Raw genomic sequence first — 24,353 nt, forward strand, 5'->3', positions numbered from 1 at the left:
GGGTGGACCTTAGGTGGTCTCTCTTGGGCTCTTTCTATATTGCTGTTCCCTTCATTCCTCTCCTCAGACCTGTTCTCCCTGGGTCAGTGTAAGTGGAGTGTGCCAGTGCAGTGAGTTACAGAATGGGGAATGGGGAGGACCGGGTCCTGTGGCATAAAAATGGTTATTAGATACTTCATCTTGGGGAGATAGAAGAAAAAGATTAGTTCTCAGAGAAGATTAAATGATTATTGGACTGGAAGGATAAATGAAAAAACATCTGCTATAGACTACACTGCTTTGATATTAAGTCTGAGTCTTTTCTGCTTAAATAACATTATGCACGGTCCATGGTAAATTGTAATTTCTGTTTCTATTGGATTTTGGCCAGATATGGCCTCTATGCTATAAAAATACGTAATTACTGTGGTGTTCTGGGAAGAACGTGTATCTTCTCATGTTCCAAACAATACAGAGGAAATACATTATCATGTAAAAATTTTATAATCATTTTTATGAAGAATACTTACCTATACATATTTTATAACTTCAGGTTCAAAAACTAACAATTCTGTTATGTTTTGTTTACAGGTCATGCCTTGACTGCATTGGCAAAAATGCTTTAATTTTAGAAAGTCAGATATCTTTATTACCTCCTAAACTTCTGCAACAAGTAGTCAAAAAAATAACATTTTGGACTGCAGCAAATCACTGAGAAGAACAAAGAGCCCCAAAAAGAAGAAACAGAAAATAAGTATCAGTGGATCACTAGCAATCAAATTGTTATATACTCTATATATTTAACATGTGTAAACATTTTAATCAGACTGTATATTTACCCCCCAAATTGGAGGCTTTATTTAGAAGATAAAATCTGAAGCAAAAATGCTATGTTAAAGTGATTATATGTCATGGAATATATGGGAATAAGATGTGAATGGAAAATTAATTTATATTTATATTTGTAAACTAATTTCCTAATAAGCTGTAGGAAGAAATATACTTTCTGAAAGTAAGTACAGTTGTAAGAGATTTTGAACTCACTGTGTACTCTTTACTGGAAAGTTTATATGAATTTGACAAGAATGAGATAACCCAAGGACTGTAGAAATCCCCCAACATAATAATAGATAGATAAAAACACTATACATCAACTTTCAGAAAGAATGGATTTTCTCAAGCCACTTTAAAATTATCTACAGCTTCTCATTAAATAGCCCAGTTATTTAAAAACATCTCCCTGAATAACTGATCCATCTGGGCAAAATGATAAAATGGGCAAACACTAGTATGTCTTCAGTACTGGGCTCCTGCCCTTCAGTGCTTACCTAGCAAAGTCTCTCGTTAAACATCACCATAACTTTTCCTCACCTTTACTTGAGGAGCAGAATAAATGTCTTCAACTGTCTCTCCATTACCCGTAAGTCATTAATTTGTCCAAATTGGTAGATATAAAGACCATGTTTTAAAATATCTAAAGTGGAGGTATATTTATCATACAGACTTTGAAATATTGAGAAGCAATAGATATATTAACTTTCCAGACACATTAAAATACATTGTTGCCTTGGAAGAATTCTCCTAAAGTAGTTTCTGTAAGTAATGAAATGAGATGGTCACCTAATAATTTGCCTGCATAGAAACCCTACTATTCGGCCCACACCATCCTACAGAGCTGGTCCTCAAAGACCCACCGTATTGGAAATATGTTCTCTTTCTATTGACTGTCAGTATTAACTGCTTCTACGGAAATGGCCCACTGTCTTTGTCTTTATATTCCTTCAACCAGTACTTTTGCCATAATTAAGAAATTACTCATATTATTGGTTATACCCTTCCATTGAATTACTAATAACAATGAATTATTAAAAAGCTTAGTACATGAAATTATTCTCCATAACAGCACCATTCAAGTTATCCCTAAAATTTAAAACATTAGAGAGAATATATTTCTATATTGAAATAATATGTAATTTATAATAATTATAGTAGCTAATTAAATTTTACAGATATATTTTTTATATATATATATATATACACACCATATTTTGGATGTGTAAAGCTTTTATTTATGTATTGAAATACTTTGTGCTTACATTTTATTTATTATATGAACTATATAGATATACTATTTTCCTAGTTTCATTAGTGTGAACCAGTCACTAGAGTTGATGGTGCAAACAATATTTCAGTGTAAGTTTTCTTTTTTTAATTTTCTTTACTATTTTTAGGCTGAATAACAGATTTAGAAAACGAATCTCTCAGGCAATATACATCTTAGAATTAATTATTATATGAACTTCTGTTATCAGCATTTTTAAGGGAAAAATATCAAAACCTATTCAACAGTGATAGATGAAAGTGAATGGAATGAACATCTTTTAAAATGTGGATCATGTGAATTTAAATTCTAGATTATACAGATGCCTTCCGTAGCCTCTTAGAAAAGCACTTCCGGTTTGAAATGATTTACTTAAAAAAAAAAGTTATATTAGTCACCATACAGTACATCATTGCTTTCTGATATAGTGTTCCATGATTCATTGTTTGTGTATAATACCCAGTCTTCCAATCAATATGTGCCCTCCTTAATACCCATCACCAGGCTGGTCCATGCCCCTACCCTCCTCCTCTCTAAAACCCTCAGTTTGTTTCCTGGAGTCATAGTTTCTCATGGTTCATCTCCCCCCTCCAATTCTCCCCCCTTCATTTTCCCCTTCCTTCTCCTAATGTTCTCCGTGCTATTCCTTACGTGTGAAACCATATAATAATTGACTTTCTCTGCCTGATTTATTTCACTCAGCATAATCTCCTCTAGTTCCATCCACGTTGATGGCAAAAGTTGGGGATACATCCTTTCTGATGGCTGAGTAATATCCCGTTGTGTATATGGACCGCACTTAGAAGGTTAAAAGTTGGATTAGCCCCTCAAAATAAACTATCATTTAAGCTTCAACAGAAATCTGTTATCTGTGGCACACAAAACTTTTGACTTAATATACTGTGCTGCTTTGAGAACTTGTATGTCCTGAGGTAGGAGCCCCATTAGTAGGAAGGGCAGAACATTCTGATCTTTACCTTCAAGCTCCAAAAGTTCGCTTAAACCAGAATTGTTTTGAAGGCTCAAAGCCAAGCAGTGTTAATTCCTCACTTCTCCCCAGCTGATGCTTTACTGTCAACTTTTGTGCTGCTGATCTCCCCAGCAGCAAGACAGCAACACCTCCTAACTTCCTCTCTGAGCTCCCATCACAGGCTCCCTGTTTGAAAAACAACTCTGCAGGGGTTGAGAGGTTTTTTGGTTTGTTTTTTTTCAGACGGTTCTCAGAATAGGTTTCTAATCTGGTTCTCAAGGGAAAAGATTTCCGGCCATCTATATTATGGATATTCTCAGGAAATTCTTCCCATTGTCAGGAATAATTCTTTTGAGTATTACCATCTTTAGTATGATATAGTCAATAACACATCAAAGTTAGGGTACATTTTTTCCCAAATAGTATCTTTGCGCACACACCTTTAAAAAATGATTAGCCTTTGGACAGAAGTATAAAATTATTCTTTAGAACTTTGTGCCTTCTCTCTGGGCACAAAGTAATGCTTTCACTAATACGTTATTTATATTGTATGTGTGTATGAGAGAAATAGTATAAACCAAGAGAATAATTTTCAGGATAGTATATACTATCTGACAAGTTAAAATTTTTTGACATCAGAGCATTTCAAAAGAAAAGCAGTTTTAAGAAGCGTTATGCTCTCTGCCCACCTTGTGTGTGTGAACAGACGGGCACACACTTTTTTTTCATTGTATTAATGTGATTGTATGGGAATTTCCGGTTCGATGAGGTTTTCACACAGTCCAGCACGTGGGAACAGCAAGAACATTTATTATCACCCTGTTACAGACTGAATATTCGTGTTTCCCCCAAATTCATATGTTGATACTCTGATCCTCAGTCAGTGTAGTATTTGGAGGTGGGGTATTCAGGAGGTAAATAGGATTAGATGAGGTCATGAGGGTAAGGATGGGTAATCATGGGTAATCCCATGATGGGGTTATTGTCTTTCTAAGAAGGGGCAAAGAGGAGGCAATGGGAAGGCAGCCATCTGTGAGCCAGGAGGAGGACCCCCACCTAGAATCCAATCTGCCAGCACATTGATCTTGGACTTCCCAGTCTCTAGAACTAGGAGAAATAAATGTCTGTTTTTCAAACCATCCAGTCTGTGATACTTTGTTATAGCAGCCAAGCTAAGACACACTGGAAATCCAAAGTTTATATTAGGGTTCGCTCTTGGTGATATACATTCTACGGGTTTAGACATATGTGTAACAGCATGTAGCTTCCATTATAGTAGCATATAAAATCATTTCACTGCCCTAAAATTGGTCTGTGCTCTGTTCATTCATTTCTCCCTCCCCACTAACCCCTGGCAACCACATCTTTTTACTCCATAGTTTTGCCTTTTCCAGTCATATAGTTGGAATCATACAGTGTATAGCCTTTCCAAGTTGGTGTTTTTCAGTAGCAATAAGCATTTAAATTTCCTCTGTATGTTTTCAGGGCTTGAAAAGATAGCTCCTTTCTTTTTAGCAGTGAATGATATCCCATTGTCTGGATGTGCCAGAATAAATCTTTTAGGATTTCCTACACAGGTAATTACTAGTGAGGACAATCCAGTGTGGTGTTGGAAGGTAGCTGTGAGAGGAGGCATCCTTTCATTGTTCCAATGTAGGTTTTTGTAGTTGTTCTTTTTCAAGTTGAGGAAGTTCCTCTCTATTCCTAGTTTGCTGAGAATTTTGGTAAAGATTTTATTTTTATTTATTAGAGAGAGAGGAGAGCAAGACTGGGAGTGGAGCAGAGGGAGAGGGACAAGCAGACTCCACACACAACAGGGAGCCCATAACCTGAGCTGAAACTGAGTCGGACACCCAACCGACTGAACCACCCAGCCGCCTCTTGCCAAGAGTTATTATCCTGAATAGGAGTTAAATAATTTTTTGCCTCTATTGATAGGATCATTTGCTTTTTCTTTAGCTTACTGATATGGTGGATTCCATTAGCTGCTTTTTCAGTGTTGAACAGCTTTACATATTGGGGATAAGGCTTACTTGATCATGGCATATAATTCTTTTTTAATTTTTTGGATTTGATTTACTAATATTTTGGTGAAGATTTTTGCATCAATGTTCATGAGAAATATTTGCCTGTCATTTTCTTTTCTTGTGATGTCTGTGTCTGGTTTTAATATTAGGGTAATGTGGGGCACCTGGGTGGCTCAGGTCATAGATCCCAGGGTCCCTGCTGAGCGGGAAGCCTGCTTCTCCCTTTCCCACTTCCCCCTGCTTATATTCCCTCTCTCACTGTCTGTCAAATAAATAAAACCTTAAAAAATATATTAGGGCAATGCTGGCCCCAGAATGGGTTAGGAATGTATTCTCTCTGCTTCTAACTTATTAAAGAGATTGTAGAAAATTGATACCTGTTCTTTAAATGTTTATAAGAATTTACCAGTGAACCCATGTGGGCCTGTTGTTTTCAGTTTTGGTAGGTTATTATTGATTCAATTTCTTTAATAGACCTAGGCTTATTCAGATTGTCTATGTTTTATGTGAGTTTTGGCAGGTTGTGTCTTTCAAGGACTTGGTCCATTTCATCTAGGTTATCAAATATAGGGGCAGAGTTATCTCTTTACTATCCTTTTAATGTTCATGGGAGCTGCAGTGTTGTCCCCTATTTCATATCAGATATTAGTAATTTATATCTTTTCTCTTTTTTTCCTTAGCCTGGCTAAGTGGCTTATTGATTTTATTGATCTTTTCAAAGAACCAGCTTTTCGTCTTCTCTGCTTATTTCTTAATTTTTACTGATATAGCTCTAAATTTTTACTATTTTCTGCCACTTGGATTTAATTTGCTCTTCTTTGGTTTCCTAAAATGGAAACTTAGATGATTGGTTTTAGATCTTTCTTCTTTTCTAAAATATGTATTCAGTGCTATAAATTTCCCTCTAAGCATTGCTTTCATTCATCCTACAAATTTTGATAAATTGTAATCATACAGGCAGTGACTAGGGAAAGAGTTTTAGGCTATGAAAATTTGAGTCAGGAAAGCCTCTGTTATTGTTCAAAGTATTTCTCCCAAATAGTGGTCCCAGCGTGAAAGTGGGGGGAAAAGACAGGATGAAGCAGACTCCTCTCACCAAACACATCCAAGTAAAGAGGCACCATGACTCTGGGGATTTAAGATGTATTTTGGTCCAACCCTGACAGGTGAAGAATCAAGTGTGGGTTACAGTAATTCTTCATTTTCTTTACCTAATTTAAATGTATCATACAAAATGTAAGACAAAAAAGTAACTGTGTGTAAACAGGATTTGCCATCCTCCCTTAAGGGCTGGGCAGCAATGGTTTTTGATGTAATTTTTTTCTTTTTTTAACTTTGACAGCGAGAGAGGGAACACAAGCGGGGGAGTGGGAAAGGGAGAAGCAGGCTTCTCGCAGGGCAAGGAGCCCGATGTGGCGCTAATCCTAGGACCCTGATATTATGACCTGAGCCGAAAGTAGATGCCTAAGGACTAAGCCAACCAGGCGCCCCTAATGTACTTTTTGAGGACAATTTCCAAACTGGGTGAAGGATGCCGCACTAAGATCTTTGCTGAGCCAGAAGAGCTCGGCGAGCGGAGATGCCAGGACCCGCTCTGCGGGGATGGGGAGCCCCCGGCGCCCCCGCGCGCCAGCAAGCCGGCTGGCAGCAGACGGGAGGGCCACGCGCCACGCGTGGTGGCCACAGGAAAACAGGGCACGGACTCTTCTTTTGGAGAAACTGAGACCAGAAACTTATGAGCAATGTCACTACCCCTTTTCGGACTGTAAGCCCTTTGAGAACATTCCTCAATCACATGAGGACTTCTCGGTTAAAAAAAAAAATCATATATATATATATATATACATACATATATATGTATGTATATAAAGTCATATATATATACATACATACATACATACATACATACATATTATTTTTTTTTTTTTTTTTTTTGCGAGAATGCGGCTACAGTTCTTCGCATCCTCGCCGCGCCCACAGTGAGAGGAGGCTCGGAGCGTGTCTGGAGCTCGGTCACACACCGCTTCGGAGCTCGGCCCGCAGCCGGCCAGCGAGCCGCGGCGGCGGCGGCGGCGGCGGCGGGAGGACCCGGCGCTGGGGGCGCTGAGCGCCGGCCGCGCTTCCGGAGGCCGGCGGGCGGCGTCAGCGGAACGGGCGGTTCCGGCCGCGGCGTAAACAAGGGCCGGCGGCGGCGGGAGGCGAGCTGGAGGCGGGGCGGGCGGGCGGGCTGGAAGCTAGGCTTGGCCCCGAGTGGACCCCCTTTGCGCCGTGCTCCCGGCGGGACCCCACCGCCGCCGCCGCCGCCGCCCCCGGCCCGCGACCCCGCGGCGCAGCCCAGGCGGCGCAGAGGCTGTCCTCGCTGAGGAGGGCTGGGAGGGCGCGGGCGGCGAGCGGGCGGCCAGCGAGCGGCCTTGACGCCGTCCCTTTCGCCGCCGCCTTCTGCTCGCCTCTCGCCGCCGTGCATTTCTTCCTTTTTCTTTGTCTCTTCCCCCCTCGCGCGTGTGAGGATTGTTGGTGAACAAAAGTGCAGCCTCAAGATGGCTGATGGCAACGAGGATCTGCGGGCGGACGACTTGCCGGGGCCAGCCTACGAGGGCTACGAGTCCATGGAGCTCGCCTGCCCGGCCGAGCGCAGCGGCCACGTAGCGGTGGGCGACGGGCGCCACATGTTCGTCTGGGGCGGCTACAAGGTCAGTGGGCGGGCGGCCGCGGCGGCCGTCGTTCGGCTGGTCCCCGAGTCCGGGTCCGCGGGCAGGCCAGAGCGGCCGCCCGGTGCGCCCCCGCGACGCGACTCTGCCCGTCCGTGCATTTTTCGCGCGATCGGGGGTCTCCTCGCCAGTCCCCCAGCCCGTCCCGACGCGCCTGGGCTGTTGTCACGCTAGCCCGCCGCTTCCAAAGCCCGCGCCGCCCCCGGCCCCGGCCCCCGGGCGCTGGTGGAAGTTGGAGCGTTATTTGGGGGAGGGCGCGTTGGGTGGCGCACGGCCCCGAGCGTGTTTTATTTTAAAAGGTTGGGGGGGACCAGTGTAAGAGGTGACGTGTGATGTCACCCTTAACCGTTTATCTGGCCCGCTGGGGAGCACTTCACCCTCTGGAGCTGAGGTCATTTGGCCCACGGATTCTGTTGCCCGCTTATGGGGTAACTCAGGTCTGGGAAAACTCCCTGGAATTCCCGAAGGCCGCAGGAATCGCCTAATTCCACCTTCCCTTCTGCGCAGGAGTCCGAGCTACACCTGTGCAGATGGCCGTCACCTGTTGTGTGAACATTGTAGGGCTGGTTTCCTTTCGGTTTCAGCTGAACATTTTTCAGAAGAAACCCTTGTCAAAAAAGTAACGGAAAGGGCTCCGCCAAAACAAAACAAAACAAAAACCAGCAACAAGTGTAACCACCAAATCAGTTCTTTTACTCCTAATCATAAGCAATGGGATTGGTTACCAGTTGAGAGCCAGTTGCATTTCTTGCTGCCTCTGGCTGGGGAATCCTCCCCAGATGTCTCCTATTTAAACCTTGTTCACTACTACTTCTGCCTTTCTGCTGTTAGAGCTTCCCAGTAACCGCGTTCTAGAATTTGCTCATTGCATTTACTGGCGTGGCTCTGATCCATTCCTACCAAAAATACTCTTTTTTTAGTCCGTTTTGGTCTTAAAATTGATCTTCCCACCCCCATATGCTTGAAATCTGGTCCACTACAGCTGTGCCTTTGATGATTTATTTTGACTCTGGTGAAATAAAACTTCTGGCACAGCTGACCTGATCATAGCTGATAACTGTCAAAAAAGGCAGATGGAATAAGCTGCTATGGTTGTCCTGATGAATTCATTTAGTTTAACAAGAGCATTTTTTTTTTTTTTGGCCAGTCCTAATTAATCTGCAGTGTTTAACTCAGGGTCCAAAGAATATGTGTGTTTAGAGGCAGGTACTTGGTAGGAGGAAGGGGGGCAGGTATGTAGAGACACTTATTAAACTGTAAATAATTCTGTTGGAGAAGTCAGCCTGTTTAGTCACATTTTGGTCTAAGCTACTTATTCATAATTCTGTTTGTAGAAATCAGCGTTGAGGGAATAGGACTTGACTTTGGGGAGTGGGGCTACCAGGGGGGTTGTCAGGAAGATTTTTGGTGAATTTTTGAGGGCCTGGATGCCTAGGACTTAAGCAGGAGGGAGGCATGATCAATGAAGTCAGCAGGTGGTTCCAAAATAGGTTGTCCCCAGTATTTTGGCTAGAACCCTGAGAAGCCTTTGGAGATTGTTTTGAAGGCAATAAACCTTAGCTTCCTGGACAGTAGTGTGTTCTCTTCGGGTGAGGCTGGTCTGTCCCCGCTCAGCCTGCTGTCTTGCTTCCAGCCTTCTCTTCACTTGTAAGTGGTGGAATAGAAAATATTTACATGGCCACCTCCTTGATTTCTGTATACTGCTTACTATACAAGCTTATTGGACTCTGACACCCATTCTCCGTGAACTGCTCTTGTTCATGCACATGTTGACATTGTTCAAAAAGTGACCAGGGAGCTTCAAAGGTTGTGGAGGTTGGACCTCAATTGCAGTTGCAAATTCAAGGAAAGGAGAGTTGAATCCTGGTTCCACTGTTACTTACAAGTAACTTTGGGCAAATTACTTACCTCTCTAAAGAAAAAACCCAAAAAGCCTGTTTTCCTGTAGTAACTGCTTTTGAGGGTTGTTGAGAGGATTAAATGAAGTAATCCACTGAAAGAGCTCAGCTAGTTCTGACATACGGTAAGAACATTTTGTTAAGAATTATTGCCTGAAGGGAACTGGAGCAGAAGAAGGAACTTAAAATTTTGCATATGGACTTAATTGCACATGTGCCGTTCTGCCCCGTTTCTTGGTAGAGAACAAATGGATGCAAGGAGAAAATGGCTAGAAAGTGACGTGGTGCATTAGTGGGTCAGGCACTTACACAGTAGACCAGTTTGTAGCATGCAAGGTATGGCACAGGCAACCTCTCCTAAAGTCATGCAGCTGAAAGTTGGATCGTTGTCTGTTCAGCATGAAGTGGCCTTGGAGATTTCCCAGAGATCTCTCAACTGTCTGCGTTATCGCAACTGCTCTATCAAAAGCTTGAACTCAGGGTTGGGTTGTCCATATTACCTTGAGTATGTGGCATGAGGTAGGGATGGTTGTCCATTTGATGGAATCGAATTGTAAGACCTATTTAACTTCTCATAACTCTCATTAATATCTCAAGATAGATATGAAAAGTACACAATAGTGCCTCTTTAGAATACCAATTATTTTTTATATTTGCTATTTTTTTATTCTTAGAGTAATCAAGTCAGAGGACTATATGACTTTTATCTGCCTAGAGAAGAACTATGGATCTACAACATGGAGACCGGAAGATGGTAACTGTGGATATTATGAGGGAGACTAAAAAGTTCAAATAAGATTGCAAATAAAAAGAAACTCTAGGGGCTCCTGGGTGGCTCAGTGAGTTAGTCTCTGCCTTCGGCTCAGGTCATGGTCCCAGGACCTGGGATCGAGCCCCGCATCAGGCGCTCTGCTCAGCAGGGAGCCTGCTTCCTCCTCTCTCTCTCTGCCTGCCTCTCTGCCTACTTGTGATCTCTGTCAAATAAATAAATAAAATCTTAAAAAAAAAAAAAAAAAGAAACGAAACTCTAGGGGTGTCTGGGTGGCTCTTGTCAGTTAAGTGTCTGACTCTTGGTTTTGGCTCAGGTCATGATCTCAGGGTCGTGAGATTGAGTCCCAACTTAGGCTCTATGTTCAGCAGGGAATCTGCTTGGACATCCTCTCCCTCTCCCCTCTCTCTCAATAAAACAAACCTTAAGGGACGCCTGGGTGGCTCAGTTGGTTAAGCAGCTGCCTTCGGCTCAGGTCATGATCCCAGCGTCCTGGGTTCGAGTCCCACATCGGGCTCCTTGCTCAGCGGAGAGCCTGCTTCTCTCGCTGCCTCTGCCTGCCTCTCTGCCTGCTTGTGTGTACTCTCTCTCTCTATCTCTGGCAAATAAATAAAATCTTAAAAAAAAATAAAACCAACAAAAAAAACCTCTGTAAAGCCCATTCTATTAGAATAAAAAGATCTTATTTAAAGATACAAAACTGTTCTAAAAACAGTGTTCTGCTAGTTCAGCTTAGCTGCTAAGCTTCGATACATTAGCAGTTCTTCAGTAGTTCAGTAATTTGGTACTTTCATGACTTTGGAAGACACTTCTGTTCAGAGCTCTATAAAGTATCCTTGTAATATTAAAGAAGTAGAGGCTTCAGGTCCTGGAACGGATATACGGTAAAAGTTCCATATATTTTTTTTCAAGATGTTATATCTTCTGTTATATGGTAAATGAGAAAAGGATTTCTAGATTTTATCTGCTAGAAATAAAGGTGGTATTCTAATGAGCCCTAACATTAAAATTTCAATGCAGGTATCTTTAATACTTAAAAAACAAAAAACAAACCACTAACCTAAATCTGCCTTCCATACAACTGGGGATATTCTGAAAAGATCTTTTGCCAGTCTCCTAACAGTGGTACTCAAGAGTATGTTCTTGGCAGAATTAACGTGGTTCTTAAAATGCTGGGTCAGCCATGTTTGGGGATTTATAAAGTAGTCTTCTCCATGGTTTGCTCTGTTAAGAACTCTGTGCCCTTTACATATTTTGCACATTCTAGATCACAGAACTAGGAGAGTAGTGGTCCCGCCTGATTTAAGAGTTCAACTAAAAAGGCAAGATTATTTCTGTACCTAGCAAATCAGTGTTGATGTGAGCTGTTTGGTCTTTTTTTTTTTTTTAAGGAGAATTGGAAATTTATAATAGTATTCCTTAAGAGGGGAGTTCTACAAACTTCTTAAAACATTCAGCCCCATAAAGGATTTGTAAAAATAACCCTACCAAAATTTAAAGCTTAGCATAAAGTGATAAAATGAGAAGACCTTAACCATTCTGTTAATATTCTGAATCCTAGATTTCTTAGGACTTTTTGATACAGATTCATTTTTAGGTTGAGAATGATTTAAGTCATGCAAAGCACTCAGAGGAGTGCCTGGCCTACAGTAAGTACTAACTGCCTGTAATTTTACATAAGGTCTAGTCATTTGAATGGCTAAAAGGTGACTGAATAAAACATAACTTGAATTAATCGGCCAGGAGTGGGATGAAGTTTTCCTTTGGGGTTCCTGGCTCCCTCAAAACCGAAAACAAAAGAGCCACTGGTTAAGTCAATAAAGAATTTAGTTTGAGCCACTATGTTCCTTAGCTCCGCAGCCCTTGTGTAGCAGCAGCGGCCCAGGCGTAGCAGCAGCTGGCGCTGCCTGGAGGGCCGGTGAGGAGGAAGAACTTCAGGATTAAATTTAGAGCTACAAGAGACCCTGGCTGTCATCTAGTTGGCCAGCCTATTTTATTTTTCCCCTTTGTGGTGGGAATAGAAGAGAAATGAGTAACTCTTGCATTTCTTCCCTTTTGCAAAACGTTCACATTGTTTTTTCTGCCCTCAGGAAAAAAATTAACACGGAGGGAGATGTTCCTCCTTCCATGTCAGGAAGCTGTGCTGTGTGCGTGGACAGGGTGCTCTACTTGTTTGGAGGACACCATTCAAGAGGCAATACGAATAAGGTTAGTGTTTCTAAGGATTATGGTTTAAGGCAGTTTTACTCTTTTTCAGACAACTTGAGATTTCTAAGGTTAGCCCACACTTAATCCTGTCCCAGCTTAATACATGTATGTGATAATGGTATGAATGTGCATTTTAGTATTTTTGTCTACCAGTCTATATTTTTCTAGGCCTTTGGTAAAATCAACTTTGGTTGATACTTATTTGCAGTGATTTCCTAAGTGGTTTTGTTTGTGCTCTCTGGAGAACCCTGGGGTATTAGAAGAGTATTAATAAACCAGTTGAAAATGAGATGCAGTCATGAGGGGCAGGGTAAAAAATAGCAGACCAGAACATTCCTCTAATATGGCACCATAAAATACTATTGTTCAGACTTTGTTGGTGTTTTCCAAATAGGAAAAAGATAACAGTTGTTCTCTCAAGCCAGTAAGACACAAATGTCAGTCAGAAAGGTGCATATGATTTAGGGAGACTCATAAATTTATTTAGCAACTTATCACCTTATACTCTGAGCACTCAGTTAGACACTGGAGACACAGAGATGAATGATACAGTCCCCACCCTAGGAACTCACACTCTAAAAGGGACACATACAAGAAATTGATGATTTCAGTAGCATATAAGGAGATAGACAGAGCCTGGCTCACAGTGTAATAGCGCAATAAATATTGTTAAATCTGAAAAAGAAACCTTGACACTGTGTTTGGCAGGATGGAGGAACAGAATAAGGAAAATCTTCACCCAGGAGGGTTGAATTGAATCATAACTGGAGGGGGTAGCCAAGATACAGATGTCAAAGAGGCAGAGGTATAAGCAGTATGTCTTGTTCATGGAAATGCCAGGTGGTTTGGTGTGGTTGGAGCATTCAGCTGACATAGTTGTAAAGTGTACTCCTAGGTGCTCTACAGATTACCTTGACAGGTCTTGGGACACTTGTGGGGCAAGCATACTGGTGTCGGGCAGGCTCCAGACCACCCTTCCCGACTGCATTTTTAAAAGTGTAGCTTCACTTCAGTGAAGCCTTTGCTGAAGATTTTGTTTGCAGAAAGGGTTCTGTGCCTCGAAGATTTTGTGAGGCGCACCCGTAGGCTATAGCAGAACCATGTGTTTTTCAGGACCAAGGCGGAGAAAGGTAACTTTGACACAACATGAAGCAGCTTGGGAAACAAGCTGTGGCTTTAGAGCTGGACAGAAAAATGGGAGTAGTTAATGTATCAAGAAGCTGGGGACACACACACACACAGACACACACACACACACACACACTTTATTCAAGTGCCTGGATGGGAACCCTCTGAAAGAAAGACCAATACTTAAGATAAATCTTAAAGGATTAAGTAGGCACTTACACGATGTGTTTGTTAAATTCAATTTGAAGGTGAAAGTGCTGAGTTGAAATTTTTTGGTAATACCATCTTCATACCCATAAATTAGATCAGTATGACTCAAAGTGCCTATGTAATAAGGCACAGAATACAAATCCATGAGGCTACTGGCGGAAAAAATGAGCTGAACAGGGTCCTGGTGTCTTAGGTAATTTACATTCTGGCATAAGCTCCTTATGTAGACTCAGACCAGTAATAGTCTATAGTCACACTTTTAGGAGAACTGAATTGATGACATTCCTGTTATTGTTAAATCACAATAAAATTAAATGCCAAGTTGAATTTCTTGCGCATAACCAAATCTAACTGAAATCATTGCTTCTAACAGTTCTACATGCTGGATTCAAGGTCTACTGACAGAGTATTACAGTGGGAAAGGATTGATTGCCAAGGAATTCCTCCATCATCAAAGGACAAACTTGGCGTCTGGGTATATAAAAACAAGTGAGTTAGCAGCCCCATAGGTTTGAGTTTTTATGTGCAAAATGGTTTGCCATTCAAGTATCCTTAGACAATAACCACTGTAACCTTAGAACATACCTTCTAGGGCCCCATATGAGGGTTAAGTGAATTAATACACCAAAGTGCTTAACATAGTACCTAAGGGGTAATCAGCCCTAGTAGCCACTATTATGTGAGTAAGTGTTTTATATATGTAAGTGTGCCTCTTCAGTAGCATGACAAAAGAAAAACTTGAATCTTCCTAACCTGTGGATGTTTGAATTTTTAGTGTCTTGGCTTTCTATCAAACAGGTTAATATTTTTTGGAGGTTATGGATATTTACCTGAAGATAAAGTTTTGGGAACTTTTGAATTTGATGAAACATCTTTTTGGGTAAGTGAAGTTTTGTCTTTGGATATGGCCTTCTTGGTATGTTGAAATAATGTATGTCTGCTAGTCTTACTCATTTTGCCTTATTCATAAACCAGACAAAGCTATATAATTTTATAAACATTTGTAAAATAACTCAGTTTCTTATTCATTTTCTGTAGAATTCAAGCCACCCAAGAGGATGGAATGATCATGTACATATTTTAGACACTGAAACATTTATCTGGAGTCAGCCTATCACTACTGTGAGTTACTGAAGAATAATGAATTATTAAAGCAAGGCTTCTTGGAGGCGAAAGGGTTGGGAGGTGGCAAAAATGGACAGTTCATTCCTGTTTTTCTGGAGAAGGTCCACTGCTTTCATTTTTCTCCAAGGAGGAGTCCACACCTCAGAAAAGTTTAGGGAATATATAAATTAACCCAGTATCCATTATCTAATAGATGTTAAGGGGTATTGTTTGTAACTAGATAAATGACCTAGCACTAGACTGTAATTAAGTTACTCAAAATACTAGATTTCTTTTTCATCTGACACAGGTGTCATATAATATGCTACCTTTAATTTTAAAAGATAGAAATAAGTGTTCTGTTAGCCAGCGCATTCAGTAATAGACTCAAATGCAGAATTACAGTTCGAAGCTGTAGTACAGACACGTGCACCTTAACTTGAAAGCCCAGGTGTCTTGCATATCCTCATCCCATATCCAGAGAAGACTTGTACTTATTTTTAAAAATTTCTTTTGATTTTTATAGGGTAAAGCACCTTCACCTCGTGCTGCCCACGCCTGTGCAACTGTTGGAAACAAAGGCTTTGTGTTTGGAGGCAGATACCGAGTAAGTGTAGGAATAGTTTCAAGGACTTGCTTTTAAGTCATTCAAAATGATAGTTACTTAATTATCCTTTTTCAGGACGCTAGAATGAATGATCTTCACTATCTTAATCTGGATACGTGGGAGTGGAATGAATTGTATGTATCACTTTAGATAATTATTTTTAAGATATTTAATTTTTCTTCTGTTATCAGTATATAATGTACTTCCTTAAATTTTCTGTAACTGAGAACTTAAACATGATGACTAGATCCTTAAAGGAATTTTTTTAAATTTCCCATTCCCATACTGTACCTGGCACACAGCATATGCTCATTGTTGATAAGTCTGAAGTTGACTGTATCTTCTAAGAACATAGTTAATTCCAAAGCATGTAGCTATTAATACCAAGAGGTTTTTTAAATTTCAAGTCTTTTTTTCATAATTCTACATAAGCTTTAAAAGAAAACTTCTTCAGTATTTCTATTAAATGGCTGCTTTTAAACACAGATTATAACTTAGCTGCTGTTTTCAGAATTCCACAAGGCATATGCCCAGTGGGCCGATCTTGGCACTCACTAACACCAGTTTCTTCAGATCATCTCTTTCTTTTTGGAGGATTTACCACTGATAAACAGCCACTAAGTAAGTCTTTTAAAAATACAAGAAATCATTAAATATCATTCATATGTGATCTGTAAATAGCTAGAGAAATTAGTTTATTTTAGATGTATCAGAGGGCTATAGGGTTGGTTGGAAGGTTTGCTATTAATTTTGATTCTATAACAAACCTGTAATTGTTTTTATTAGGACATCAATCGATTCTGTCCAGTGCAACACTTAAAAGCCCTACTGAAGGATTGTAACAGGCAAAGGGCTGGCCTGTTTGGTTAATTGCAGAGGGGGAAAAAATAAAGGATATATACTTCCTGTTTGTACTCACAATCTGATTTATTACGTTTCTTGCTAAAGCTGTGCCCTTTAATTACCAGTGTCCTATTGACAAAATAACATACTTCATGGCTGTTCTCTCTTTGCTTCCATCAGGTGATGCCTGGACTTACTGCATCAGTAAAAATGAATGGATACAGTTTAATCATCCGTATACTGAAAAACCAAGGTATGAACTATTTAGAAAGTAATTCTTATACTGAATAATTGAGGTCGATAAAGATGTACAAGACTGGTAATGAGAGAGGAAATTATGGCTGCATTAAATCCCTCATTCTTATAAAAATCCTAGCACTCACTAAAGTTCACATCATACCTCTTGAAAGAAAAAAAAAAAAACACTGTTATCCTAGTATCGAATACTTTCTCTTCTGTCACTGTGCATAAAAGAGCTGGACTTTGACTTTTGCTGCTGCTTTTATCATAAAATTGATGTAGCTAAAATTTATAGTCAAGCTCTTTTCTCAAGTAAATTCAACTGTTTCTATGATTGCCATTTAAGAAAAGTAACTGGAAAGAAGAGAATTCCAGAACCTTGAACAATGTCAGTGGGAAAAAACTTCCATCAGATTTGCAGTAGCACTAACAAATATTAAGTCAAATCACCCCAAAAGAAGAGTTCTTTCTGTTACTGTCAGAATTGTTACAAAAAATTGCCAGAGGATATGATCTAGTCACAACTAGTATTCAAAGCACATTTAAGTAGGTCAGCCTGCATTTTCCCCCCAAGCCTCTAATTTAAGTACACTTATGTACAAAGGCTTCATTTGGCACAAAAAATTTTTCCATAGAATTACCAGGCCTGATTTTTGGGAGTATCTCAGGCGGACTCTGCATCCTTCAGATGTTTTGTGTAAGGTCGACTGGCCCTGCTGTGAAAAGATTGAGAGGGCATATACCACACATCTCCTGTAAGATTTTTATTGCTAACAAAGACCTAGAGAACAGATCGTTCAGTTCAAACCTCTCATTGCATAAATTAGGACTGGACCAGAGAGATAAAATGATAACATCAGATAAAACAGACATTAATTGGTTTTTTCCCCTGGCGTTTGCTACTTAAGATAATTGCTTCTCACCATGTTTCTGGTCTGTATTAAAGATCTCTAGTCTTTATTTCATCATTCTGTTCTGTAGTATAAATTGTCATTTTGGTGTTTGGGTAACTTCAAACTCAAGCTTTTGTTTTAAATACAGGTTATGGCATACAGCTTGTGCCAGTGACGAAGGAGAAGTAATTGTTTTTGGTGGATGCGCCAATAACCTTCTTGTCCATCACAGAGCTGTAAGTATACTACCCTAGTTAAAAGGACACTTTATAATATTTCTGAAACTTACTTGTGGAGTACTTAGTTTTATGTTTTCTTTCTATTTTTCAGGCACACAGTAATGAAATACTTATATTTTCAGTTCAACCAAAATCTCTTGTAAGGTGAGTAACTTCTTACTTCGTACTTCATTTTAAATTATGCTTTTGAAAAACCAGGTTTATAGATTAAGGGCAATAACAAGCTTTCAATGATATAATTAACCAGTTCCTGTGAAAATCTTTAAAGTGTTTTTTCTGGGGGAGAGGGGCATGCTGTTTTTTCTTAAGTTTTCAAATTATTTTTTTCTTGTCCCCTTTCAGGCTAAGCTTAGAAGCAGTCATTTGCTTTAAGGAAATGTTAGCCAACTCATGGAACTGCCTTCCAAAACACTTACTTCACAGTGTTAATCAGAGGTTTGGTAGTAACAACACTTCTGGATCTTAAAGGCTTCATAGATCATGCCTCTGATCCCCTTGCATGGACAGCAATTCTGTAAACATCAAAGAGTGGCATCATTTGTATAATTATATGCATTGTTGTAGTTTGCAGCTTTTTGGTTTTAATGTGCATGTGAATGGCCTAGAGAACCTATTTTTGTGTCTAAAGTTTACAATAAATGTATTTAACACCAGTAACTGTCTTCTGTTAAAGCAAAAGAAAATTAATACTTGGGCTTTTTACCCCAAGGAATGGTTGTTACACTTACTTTTTGGTAACTTCAGGATATATAGCTATAGAAACATGATACTAATTATTATTACCACTATCAAAATGGTGATGTTCTTTTTTAGTATTTTTCTTTAATGGCAAGAGTAGTCTTTGTACTTACAATACTAGGCTATATAATTACAAAGGTTTGGTTTTTTTTTTTAACATTAATTTCAAATGAAGAAATATTCCCAACAGGACTAAGCTGGTTAAAGAAATTCTGGAAGGTCCAACAGCTGTTTAGTACTTGACCTTACTAATGCTTTGGTATAGGGGTGGGGCCAGTGGTCATATTGACTGTAGGTATTGTCTAATCATTTAATAATTAACAGTTTTTTAGCTCATCAAAGAATGGGAATGATATAGGACTTAGTTCTCTCTTCTGTTAGGAGATAAGAGGAGCTGGGTCAGGAGTCTTTAGTGATAAGCCTAAAAGTGCACTTATGATATCATAGGTTAAGATAATCTGTAACATGCTGATAATTACTAGAGGTAGAAAATAAATTGGTATAAAACTGAGAGTATGAGAAAGAAATCAGGATGAAAACTGAAATTGTGTAAATGCATGGAAATGAACAATGCCAATTTTTTCTAGGTGTTATGTGTATTTTAAATATGGTCTAATATATTTTTTGACAAGGATAAGTAAAGGCAGAAGGTTTCCAAGACTTAATCCTAAATATTTAACCCCCCGACACCATACCACCAGAAAAACACAAAACAAAAAAAATCTTGTGACTGGCCTGTGAGGAAAAGATGTATTAGTTGTTCTATATGGCAGACTAACAAGTCAATAGTCTAAGCAACTGAGCCACTTCACTGTCTGACTTCTTTATAACATGAAATGAAAACTTAGTATTAACCTCCCAAATTTCAAGAACCGTAGGATAACTACAGATATATACAATTAGCATTTAACTGTCCACAAATATTTTAGGAAATCCTATCATAGTGTTTCCTCTCTAAAAAACTGGAAAAAAAACCCAAAGTCCTTTTGGTGAATATAGCAAGGCAATATTTAGTTCATTTGTTTTAAATGCGGAAGTCTTGTTGCATGGTGTTTTCATCTGTGAACTTCCAAAAGGCTATAAAATTGGCTCTTCTCAAATATTTTAGGATTTCATTTCAGCTATTTCCTTTTTACATTCAGAAGATTAGGTGCAGACACTTTGACTTTGCCAGGAATGTTTCTTGATAAATCCGTGTCCTAAAGAAAAGAGAATTGCTGAATATCTTCATATTCTATATGGTGGTCAGATTTCTTTTATGACAGTTATGTGTTCTCTGCTGTCAAAAGAAAGGCATTTCGAAAATTTTCAACTGAAATGATTTTACTTTACACTGCTTCTAGTAAGACATTTTATACCAAAACAATAACTGCTGCTTGCGTCTACTGAATAAATAACGGAAAGTAGGAAACTGTTAACTGCTAACATTTGTTAACTGCACCACCGATCTCCAGACTTCAGGAGGAATACTTTACCTTTACACTGCGAAATAAGTCTTTTTCTCTTGCTGTTGCTTCTTTGGAATGCATGAAATTATTCAAGGCTGTTTTTGCAGCTGTAAGTAGAAAACAGAGTAATCTATTTCTGTTTTGTGAAAACATGTTCAAAATCGTAATTCAAAAAAATTTTTAAATACCTTTTCCCTTTTTCTGAACTCCAGGAGTAAGTTTCACTTTGTATCTTTAAAAAGGAATTATGTGTGTTACTGAACAGAGATTACAAAACCATTCATAAGTCACTGTTGTGTCAACAGTTTTGAGTAAACTATAGATCACTTACTTATAGTTTGTCATGGTGGTGTAAGGGGCACATATTGGAATGGCAAACAGTAATACATCTTCAGGATGTGGCTGTCCAGTCAAAGAGTCAAAGAGATTTTCCTAAAAAGGGAAAACAAAAACAATTATAAAATTCTTAACCAGTCCTAAAGAAGGAAAAGTCCAATATCTCAATATATTTTTATTTTTTTCTGATAGACTTAAGTCTTAAGCTCTGCTTTCTATTTCTAGGTCCAAAGAATTTAAGGCCAATGGTGTTTATATTCTTTACTACTAAAATTTTTGTCTAGCATAATGAGAAATGAGAAGAATGATTTTCAAAAATAATACCCGTAAATTTGTAAATACATTTAAGGGAGAAAAAACTTGCTGGATGTTATCTGTTGCAGAAAACTACTATGGATTAAAATGATGTATAATAATGACTACAAATAGATTTAAATCCATTGCCTGGAAACGGGACTGATACTTTGGCTACACCACCAGTTCTTGACTAGGGGGATTTTCTAGCCCTCCCCGACCCAAACCACTTTTGCCTATTCTTACAGGCTTCTTAGAGTTGCCATTTTGTGGGCTGCCTACAAGATCAACCATATTTATTTAGCAACATGAATAAAACTTGGACAAGATGTTTGGTGCTGAAGTAGTGTTTACTGTGTGCCATGGATTTTTCTAAATGCTTTATGTATATTCTCCAAACACTCTCCTGGTAGGGACCAATCATCCCCATGCTTCAGATGAGGAAACAGAAGAACAAAAAATAATGCTTCAAGGTTGCAGTTACATGTAGCAAAGTTGGGCTTCAACCCCAGAATGCTGGACTCCAGAGCCTATAACCTTGTCTTAGCCTTAGAAGTTTTAACTAGTTAGAAATTGTGTATCACATATTCTGGGAACTAGACTGTAGTCTGAGTGTCATAACAGGAACCCCAACACAAAAATCATACCTCATTACCCTGTGGATCCAGATCTTGCTCTTCCTGTTCCAAACAAAATTTTAAAAGTCAGCTATAACTTAAATTGAAATTTCACATGATTATGAGGAGAAAAAAACAGTAATATAACAAGATTATCCCATCTAAACAATAGGTTATGGATCCCAAGCCTGAGTTCTTCAGTGTCCCAAAACTCTGTTGTGCATCTATTTCAGAGAGCGCCATTCAAGGAGAAAAAACACTGTTCTCTGTAAGCTTTAAAAAAAAAAAAAAAGACTTTCACATGGGGGGGGTGCATGCTAAAATAGGGAAATTAAATTTAAAATGACAATTTTCGGGGCGCCTGGGTGGCTCAGTGGGCTGAGCTGCTGCCTTCGGCTCGGGTCATGATCTCAGGGTCCTGGGATCGAGTCCCGCATCGGGCTCTCTGCTCAGCAGGGAGCCTGCTTCCTTCTCTCTCTCTGCCTGCCTCTCAGTCTACTTGTGATCTCTCTCTCTAAAATGAATAAATAAAATCTTAAAAAAAATAAAATAAAATAAAATGACAATTTTCAATGTTAAAGTGATAAATTACAATGACAACTAAATTTGATGTCTGCCAAAGGAAAATGGAGAATCCTGGTGAACAGAACTTTTATTTTTTATGCTCTGTTCATTAGTTCTAAGATAAATTTTTCACATATTAAGGTAAGCTTACTTTCATTTGCTCTTCTTAGATTATCTCCAGATTTCTCATGTATAATTCATAACACCTCAATATTTAGGAGTCTTCAGTTTAGAGAATAAATTACAAATATGAGAATAGTATAAAAATCTGAGGATCAAAATGAGTTGTCACATTATAAAACAGTAACACTGTTCAGGGCAAGAAGAAAACAGTAGCACATTAAGAATCCCTGTAAGCATTATCTGCACTGAACAGAGCACACGATTCTAACCAAATCTTTAACTGCTATTAATACAAATCTCAGTGAAACCACTTTTTTTTTTCAATTGTATAATGTAATAAATCCTTTGCTCAGGACTTCAAGATACACTTAAAGCTGGGCTTGTTGTGTTCAGTTGATAAAATAATCAGGCAACCCTCTTAACTGGATAAATGTTCACTTTTTGCTGGTTTTTCCACTAGGGAACTTGAGCTGTACAGGCACTGAACATTATGTAAGATAATACAGCATTTTTCCTATAGAAAAATCTAGAGTAGTGCAAATTTACTTTCTACTCATCTTCAAGACAATCCAAATTATTTGTCTTATTGTAACTAAGTTCCCACTAGAATCAGATAAAGCCTCTCCATAAAATTTTCTAAAGGTAAAAAAATTTTTATCATATGAACATGACCATTTTTATACTTACATCTTGGAAATTTAGTCTTAGGTTATATTTCTAAGATGACTTTCCATTAAGAATAAGGCTCCCACTTGTCCTGGTTTTAGCACTTACGTAAGCCTTGTGTCTTGGGAACCCTGACGTGGTTAATGAATTAATGGAGTGAAAGCCCATATCCATATGTGTGGTGGCCCTACCTTATCATCATGTGGATCATCTACAGTCAAGTCTTGTAACTCATGAGTTGCAACCTCAAGGGATGGAGTTTCTTTCTTTATGCTGTCTGAAGCCCTTGGTCCACCTCTAGGTTTCTGGGGCTGTTTCTTCACAGGTTCATCCTTTGTTTTTCCTTTCTTCCCCTTCTTCCCTTTTTCTTCTTTGTTTGAACCTGCAGACTTCAATTTACAGAGTTAAAATAGTCAGCTTGCTCTAATAAAAAAAAAAACCTAAAAGAAAAAAAATAAGTTGGGGGGACGGTGCCTGGGTGGCTCAGTCAGTTAAGCATCTGCCTTCCACTCAGATCATGATCCCAGGATTCTAGAATCAAGTAATGCATTGGGCTCCCTGCTCCGTGGGGAGCTTGCTTCTCCCTCTGCTTGCTGTTCACCCTGCTTCTGTGAGCACTATGACAAATAAAAAAAACTTAAAAAAAAAAAAAAAAGTCAGTATGTTCAATATTGTCAATTATTTTAACAAAAATGTACTGAATCCTAGCATAGGATAGGCAGTGGTCTGGATGCCCCTTGAAAGCAAAAGAAATGGGTAAGTGAGTGGCTCAGTTGGTTTTAAATGTCTGCCTTCGGTCAGATCATGATCCCAGCGTCCTGGGATCAAGCCCCGCATTGGGTTCCCTGCTCAGCGGGAAGTCTGCTCCTGCTTCTCCCTGACGCTTCCCTAGCTTGCACCAACCTGATCGTTCGCTTGCTCTCTTTCTCTCTCACTATCAAGTAAATGAAATCTAAAAATGAATAAAAAACAAAAAAGAAAATGGGTTTGGATGTTACTTACCCCCAGCAATTTCATGATGAGTTCACGTTCTTCTTCATCTTGGTCTTTGTATTTTTCCTTCATTTTTTTCATTTTACTCTACAAAATCAAAAGACTTTACTTGGAAAAATTCAGCAGCTAAAAAATGTCAACATGTTTATAAAGAAAAGGTGCTCTTGTCAAAACTGCTGAGAAGGTACCATTATAATAAATAATGTGGAGGCTAAAATGATGGATAAACCACGTCCTCAGCCTCAAATTACCATCTGGTAGAAGACAACACATGTAAGAGTAAGGATAAGTTAATGCAACATACATTGGGAGATGGAGAGAAGTGAGTTTGGGGCAATCAGAGGGGGAGGCAAACCATGCCAACTGTGGACTCTGAGAGACAAACTGAGGGTTTTGGAGGGGAGAAGGGTGTGGGGTGGGTTGAGCCTGGTGGTGGGTATTAAGGAGGGCACGTATTGCATGGAGCACTGGGTGTGGTGCATGAACAATGAATTTTGGAACACTGAAAATAAAATGAAAAAGTGCTAAAAAAATTAATGCAACATACTCTAAATGAAAACATTTCTAAGGTATTTCAGAGAAAGATTTTTTTCAGCTTAAGCAAGAACTGTGGGGAAGAAATGAAAGTACAACTTGAAAGTCTGAAGTAA

General features: G+C 39.2%; 3 protein-coding genes across 6 annotated transcripts in view; 2 read left to right on the forward strand and 1 right to left on the reverse strand.

Moving 5' to 3' along the window:
* KLHDC1 (kelch domain containing 1) overlaps window positions 1-1,945 on the forward strand; it is a 51,326-nt gene extending 49,381 nt beyond the window's left edge. The window contains exon 14 of one of the 3 annotated variants that reach the window (XR_004285970.1): window positions 571-643. Coding sequence is in view for 2 of the 3 variants with exons in the window: in XM_032344153.1 (XP_032200044.1) it covers window positions 571-694 (124 nt within the window). In the remaining variant the exon portion in view is untranslated. Of the gene's footprint in view, window positions 1-570 lie in introns of all 3 variants that reach the window. The other 2 variants (XM_032344153.1, XM_032344154.1) reach the window with 2 other exon arrangements.
* Window positions 1,946-7,234: 5,289 nt separating this feature from the next.
* Window positions 7,235-18,581, forward strand: KLHDC2 (kelch domain containing 2). 2 transcript variants are annotated; one of them, XM_032344160.1, is made up of 14 exons: window positions 7,653-7,767; window positions 10,358-10,437; window positions 11,720-11,774; window positions 12,543-12,660; window positions 14,372-14,487; window positions 14,797-14,878; window positions 15,037-15,120; window positions 15,629-15,709; window positions 15,785-15,843; window positions 16,221-16,330; window positions 16,733-16,805; window positions 17,834-17,921; window positions 18,016-18,068; window positions 18,267-18,581. In XM_032344160.1, the coding sequence occupies exons 2-14, from the start codon at window positions 10,380-10,382 to the stop codon at window positions 18,388-18,390; spliced, it is 1,101 nt and encodes a 366-aa protein (XP_032200051.1). In that variant the 5' UTR covers window positions 7,653-7,767; window positions 10,358-10,379; the 3' UTR covers window positions 18,391-18,581. The 2 variants fall into 2 exon arrangements, with proteins under 2 accessions (XP_032200050.1, XP_032200051.1); XM_032344159.1 differs by lacking the exon at window positions 11,720-11,774 and having other exon boundaries at window positions 7,235-7,767.
* A 152-nt stretch (window positions 18,582-18,733) lies between these two features.
* The window catches only part of NEMF (nuclear export mediator factor), a 50,658-nt gene continuing 45,038 nt past the window's right edge, over window positions 18,734-24,353 (reverse strand). Inside the window, exons 27-33 of the mRNA XM_032344157.1 lie at window positions 23,713-23,790; window positions 22,902-23,099; window positions 21,388-21,420; window positions 20,442-20,542; window positions 20,299-20,342; window positions 20,138-20,217; window positions 18,734-19,861 (exon numbers count right to left, since the gene is read on the reverse strand). Of these exons, the coding sequence (XP_032200048.1) occupies window positions 19,784-19,861; window positions 20,138-20,217; window positions 20,299-20,342; window positions 20,442-20,542; window positions 21,388-21,420; window positions 22,902-23,099; window positions 23,713-23,790 (612 nt within the window). The 3' untranslated portion in view covers window positions 18,734-19,783. The remainder of the gene's footprint in view (window positions 19,862-20,137; window positions 20,218-20,298; window positions 20,343-20,441; window positions 20,543-21,387; window positions 21,421-22,901; window positions 23,100-23,712; window positions 23,791-24,353) is intronic.

This window comes from Mustela erminea, chromosome 5 (assembly GCF_009829155.1).
Source record: "Mustela erminea isolate mMusErm1 chromosome 5, mMusErm1.Pri, whole genome shotgun sequence".
NCBI lineage: Eukaryota > Metazoa > Chordata > Mammalia > Carnivora > Mustelidae > Mustela > Mustela erminea.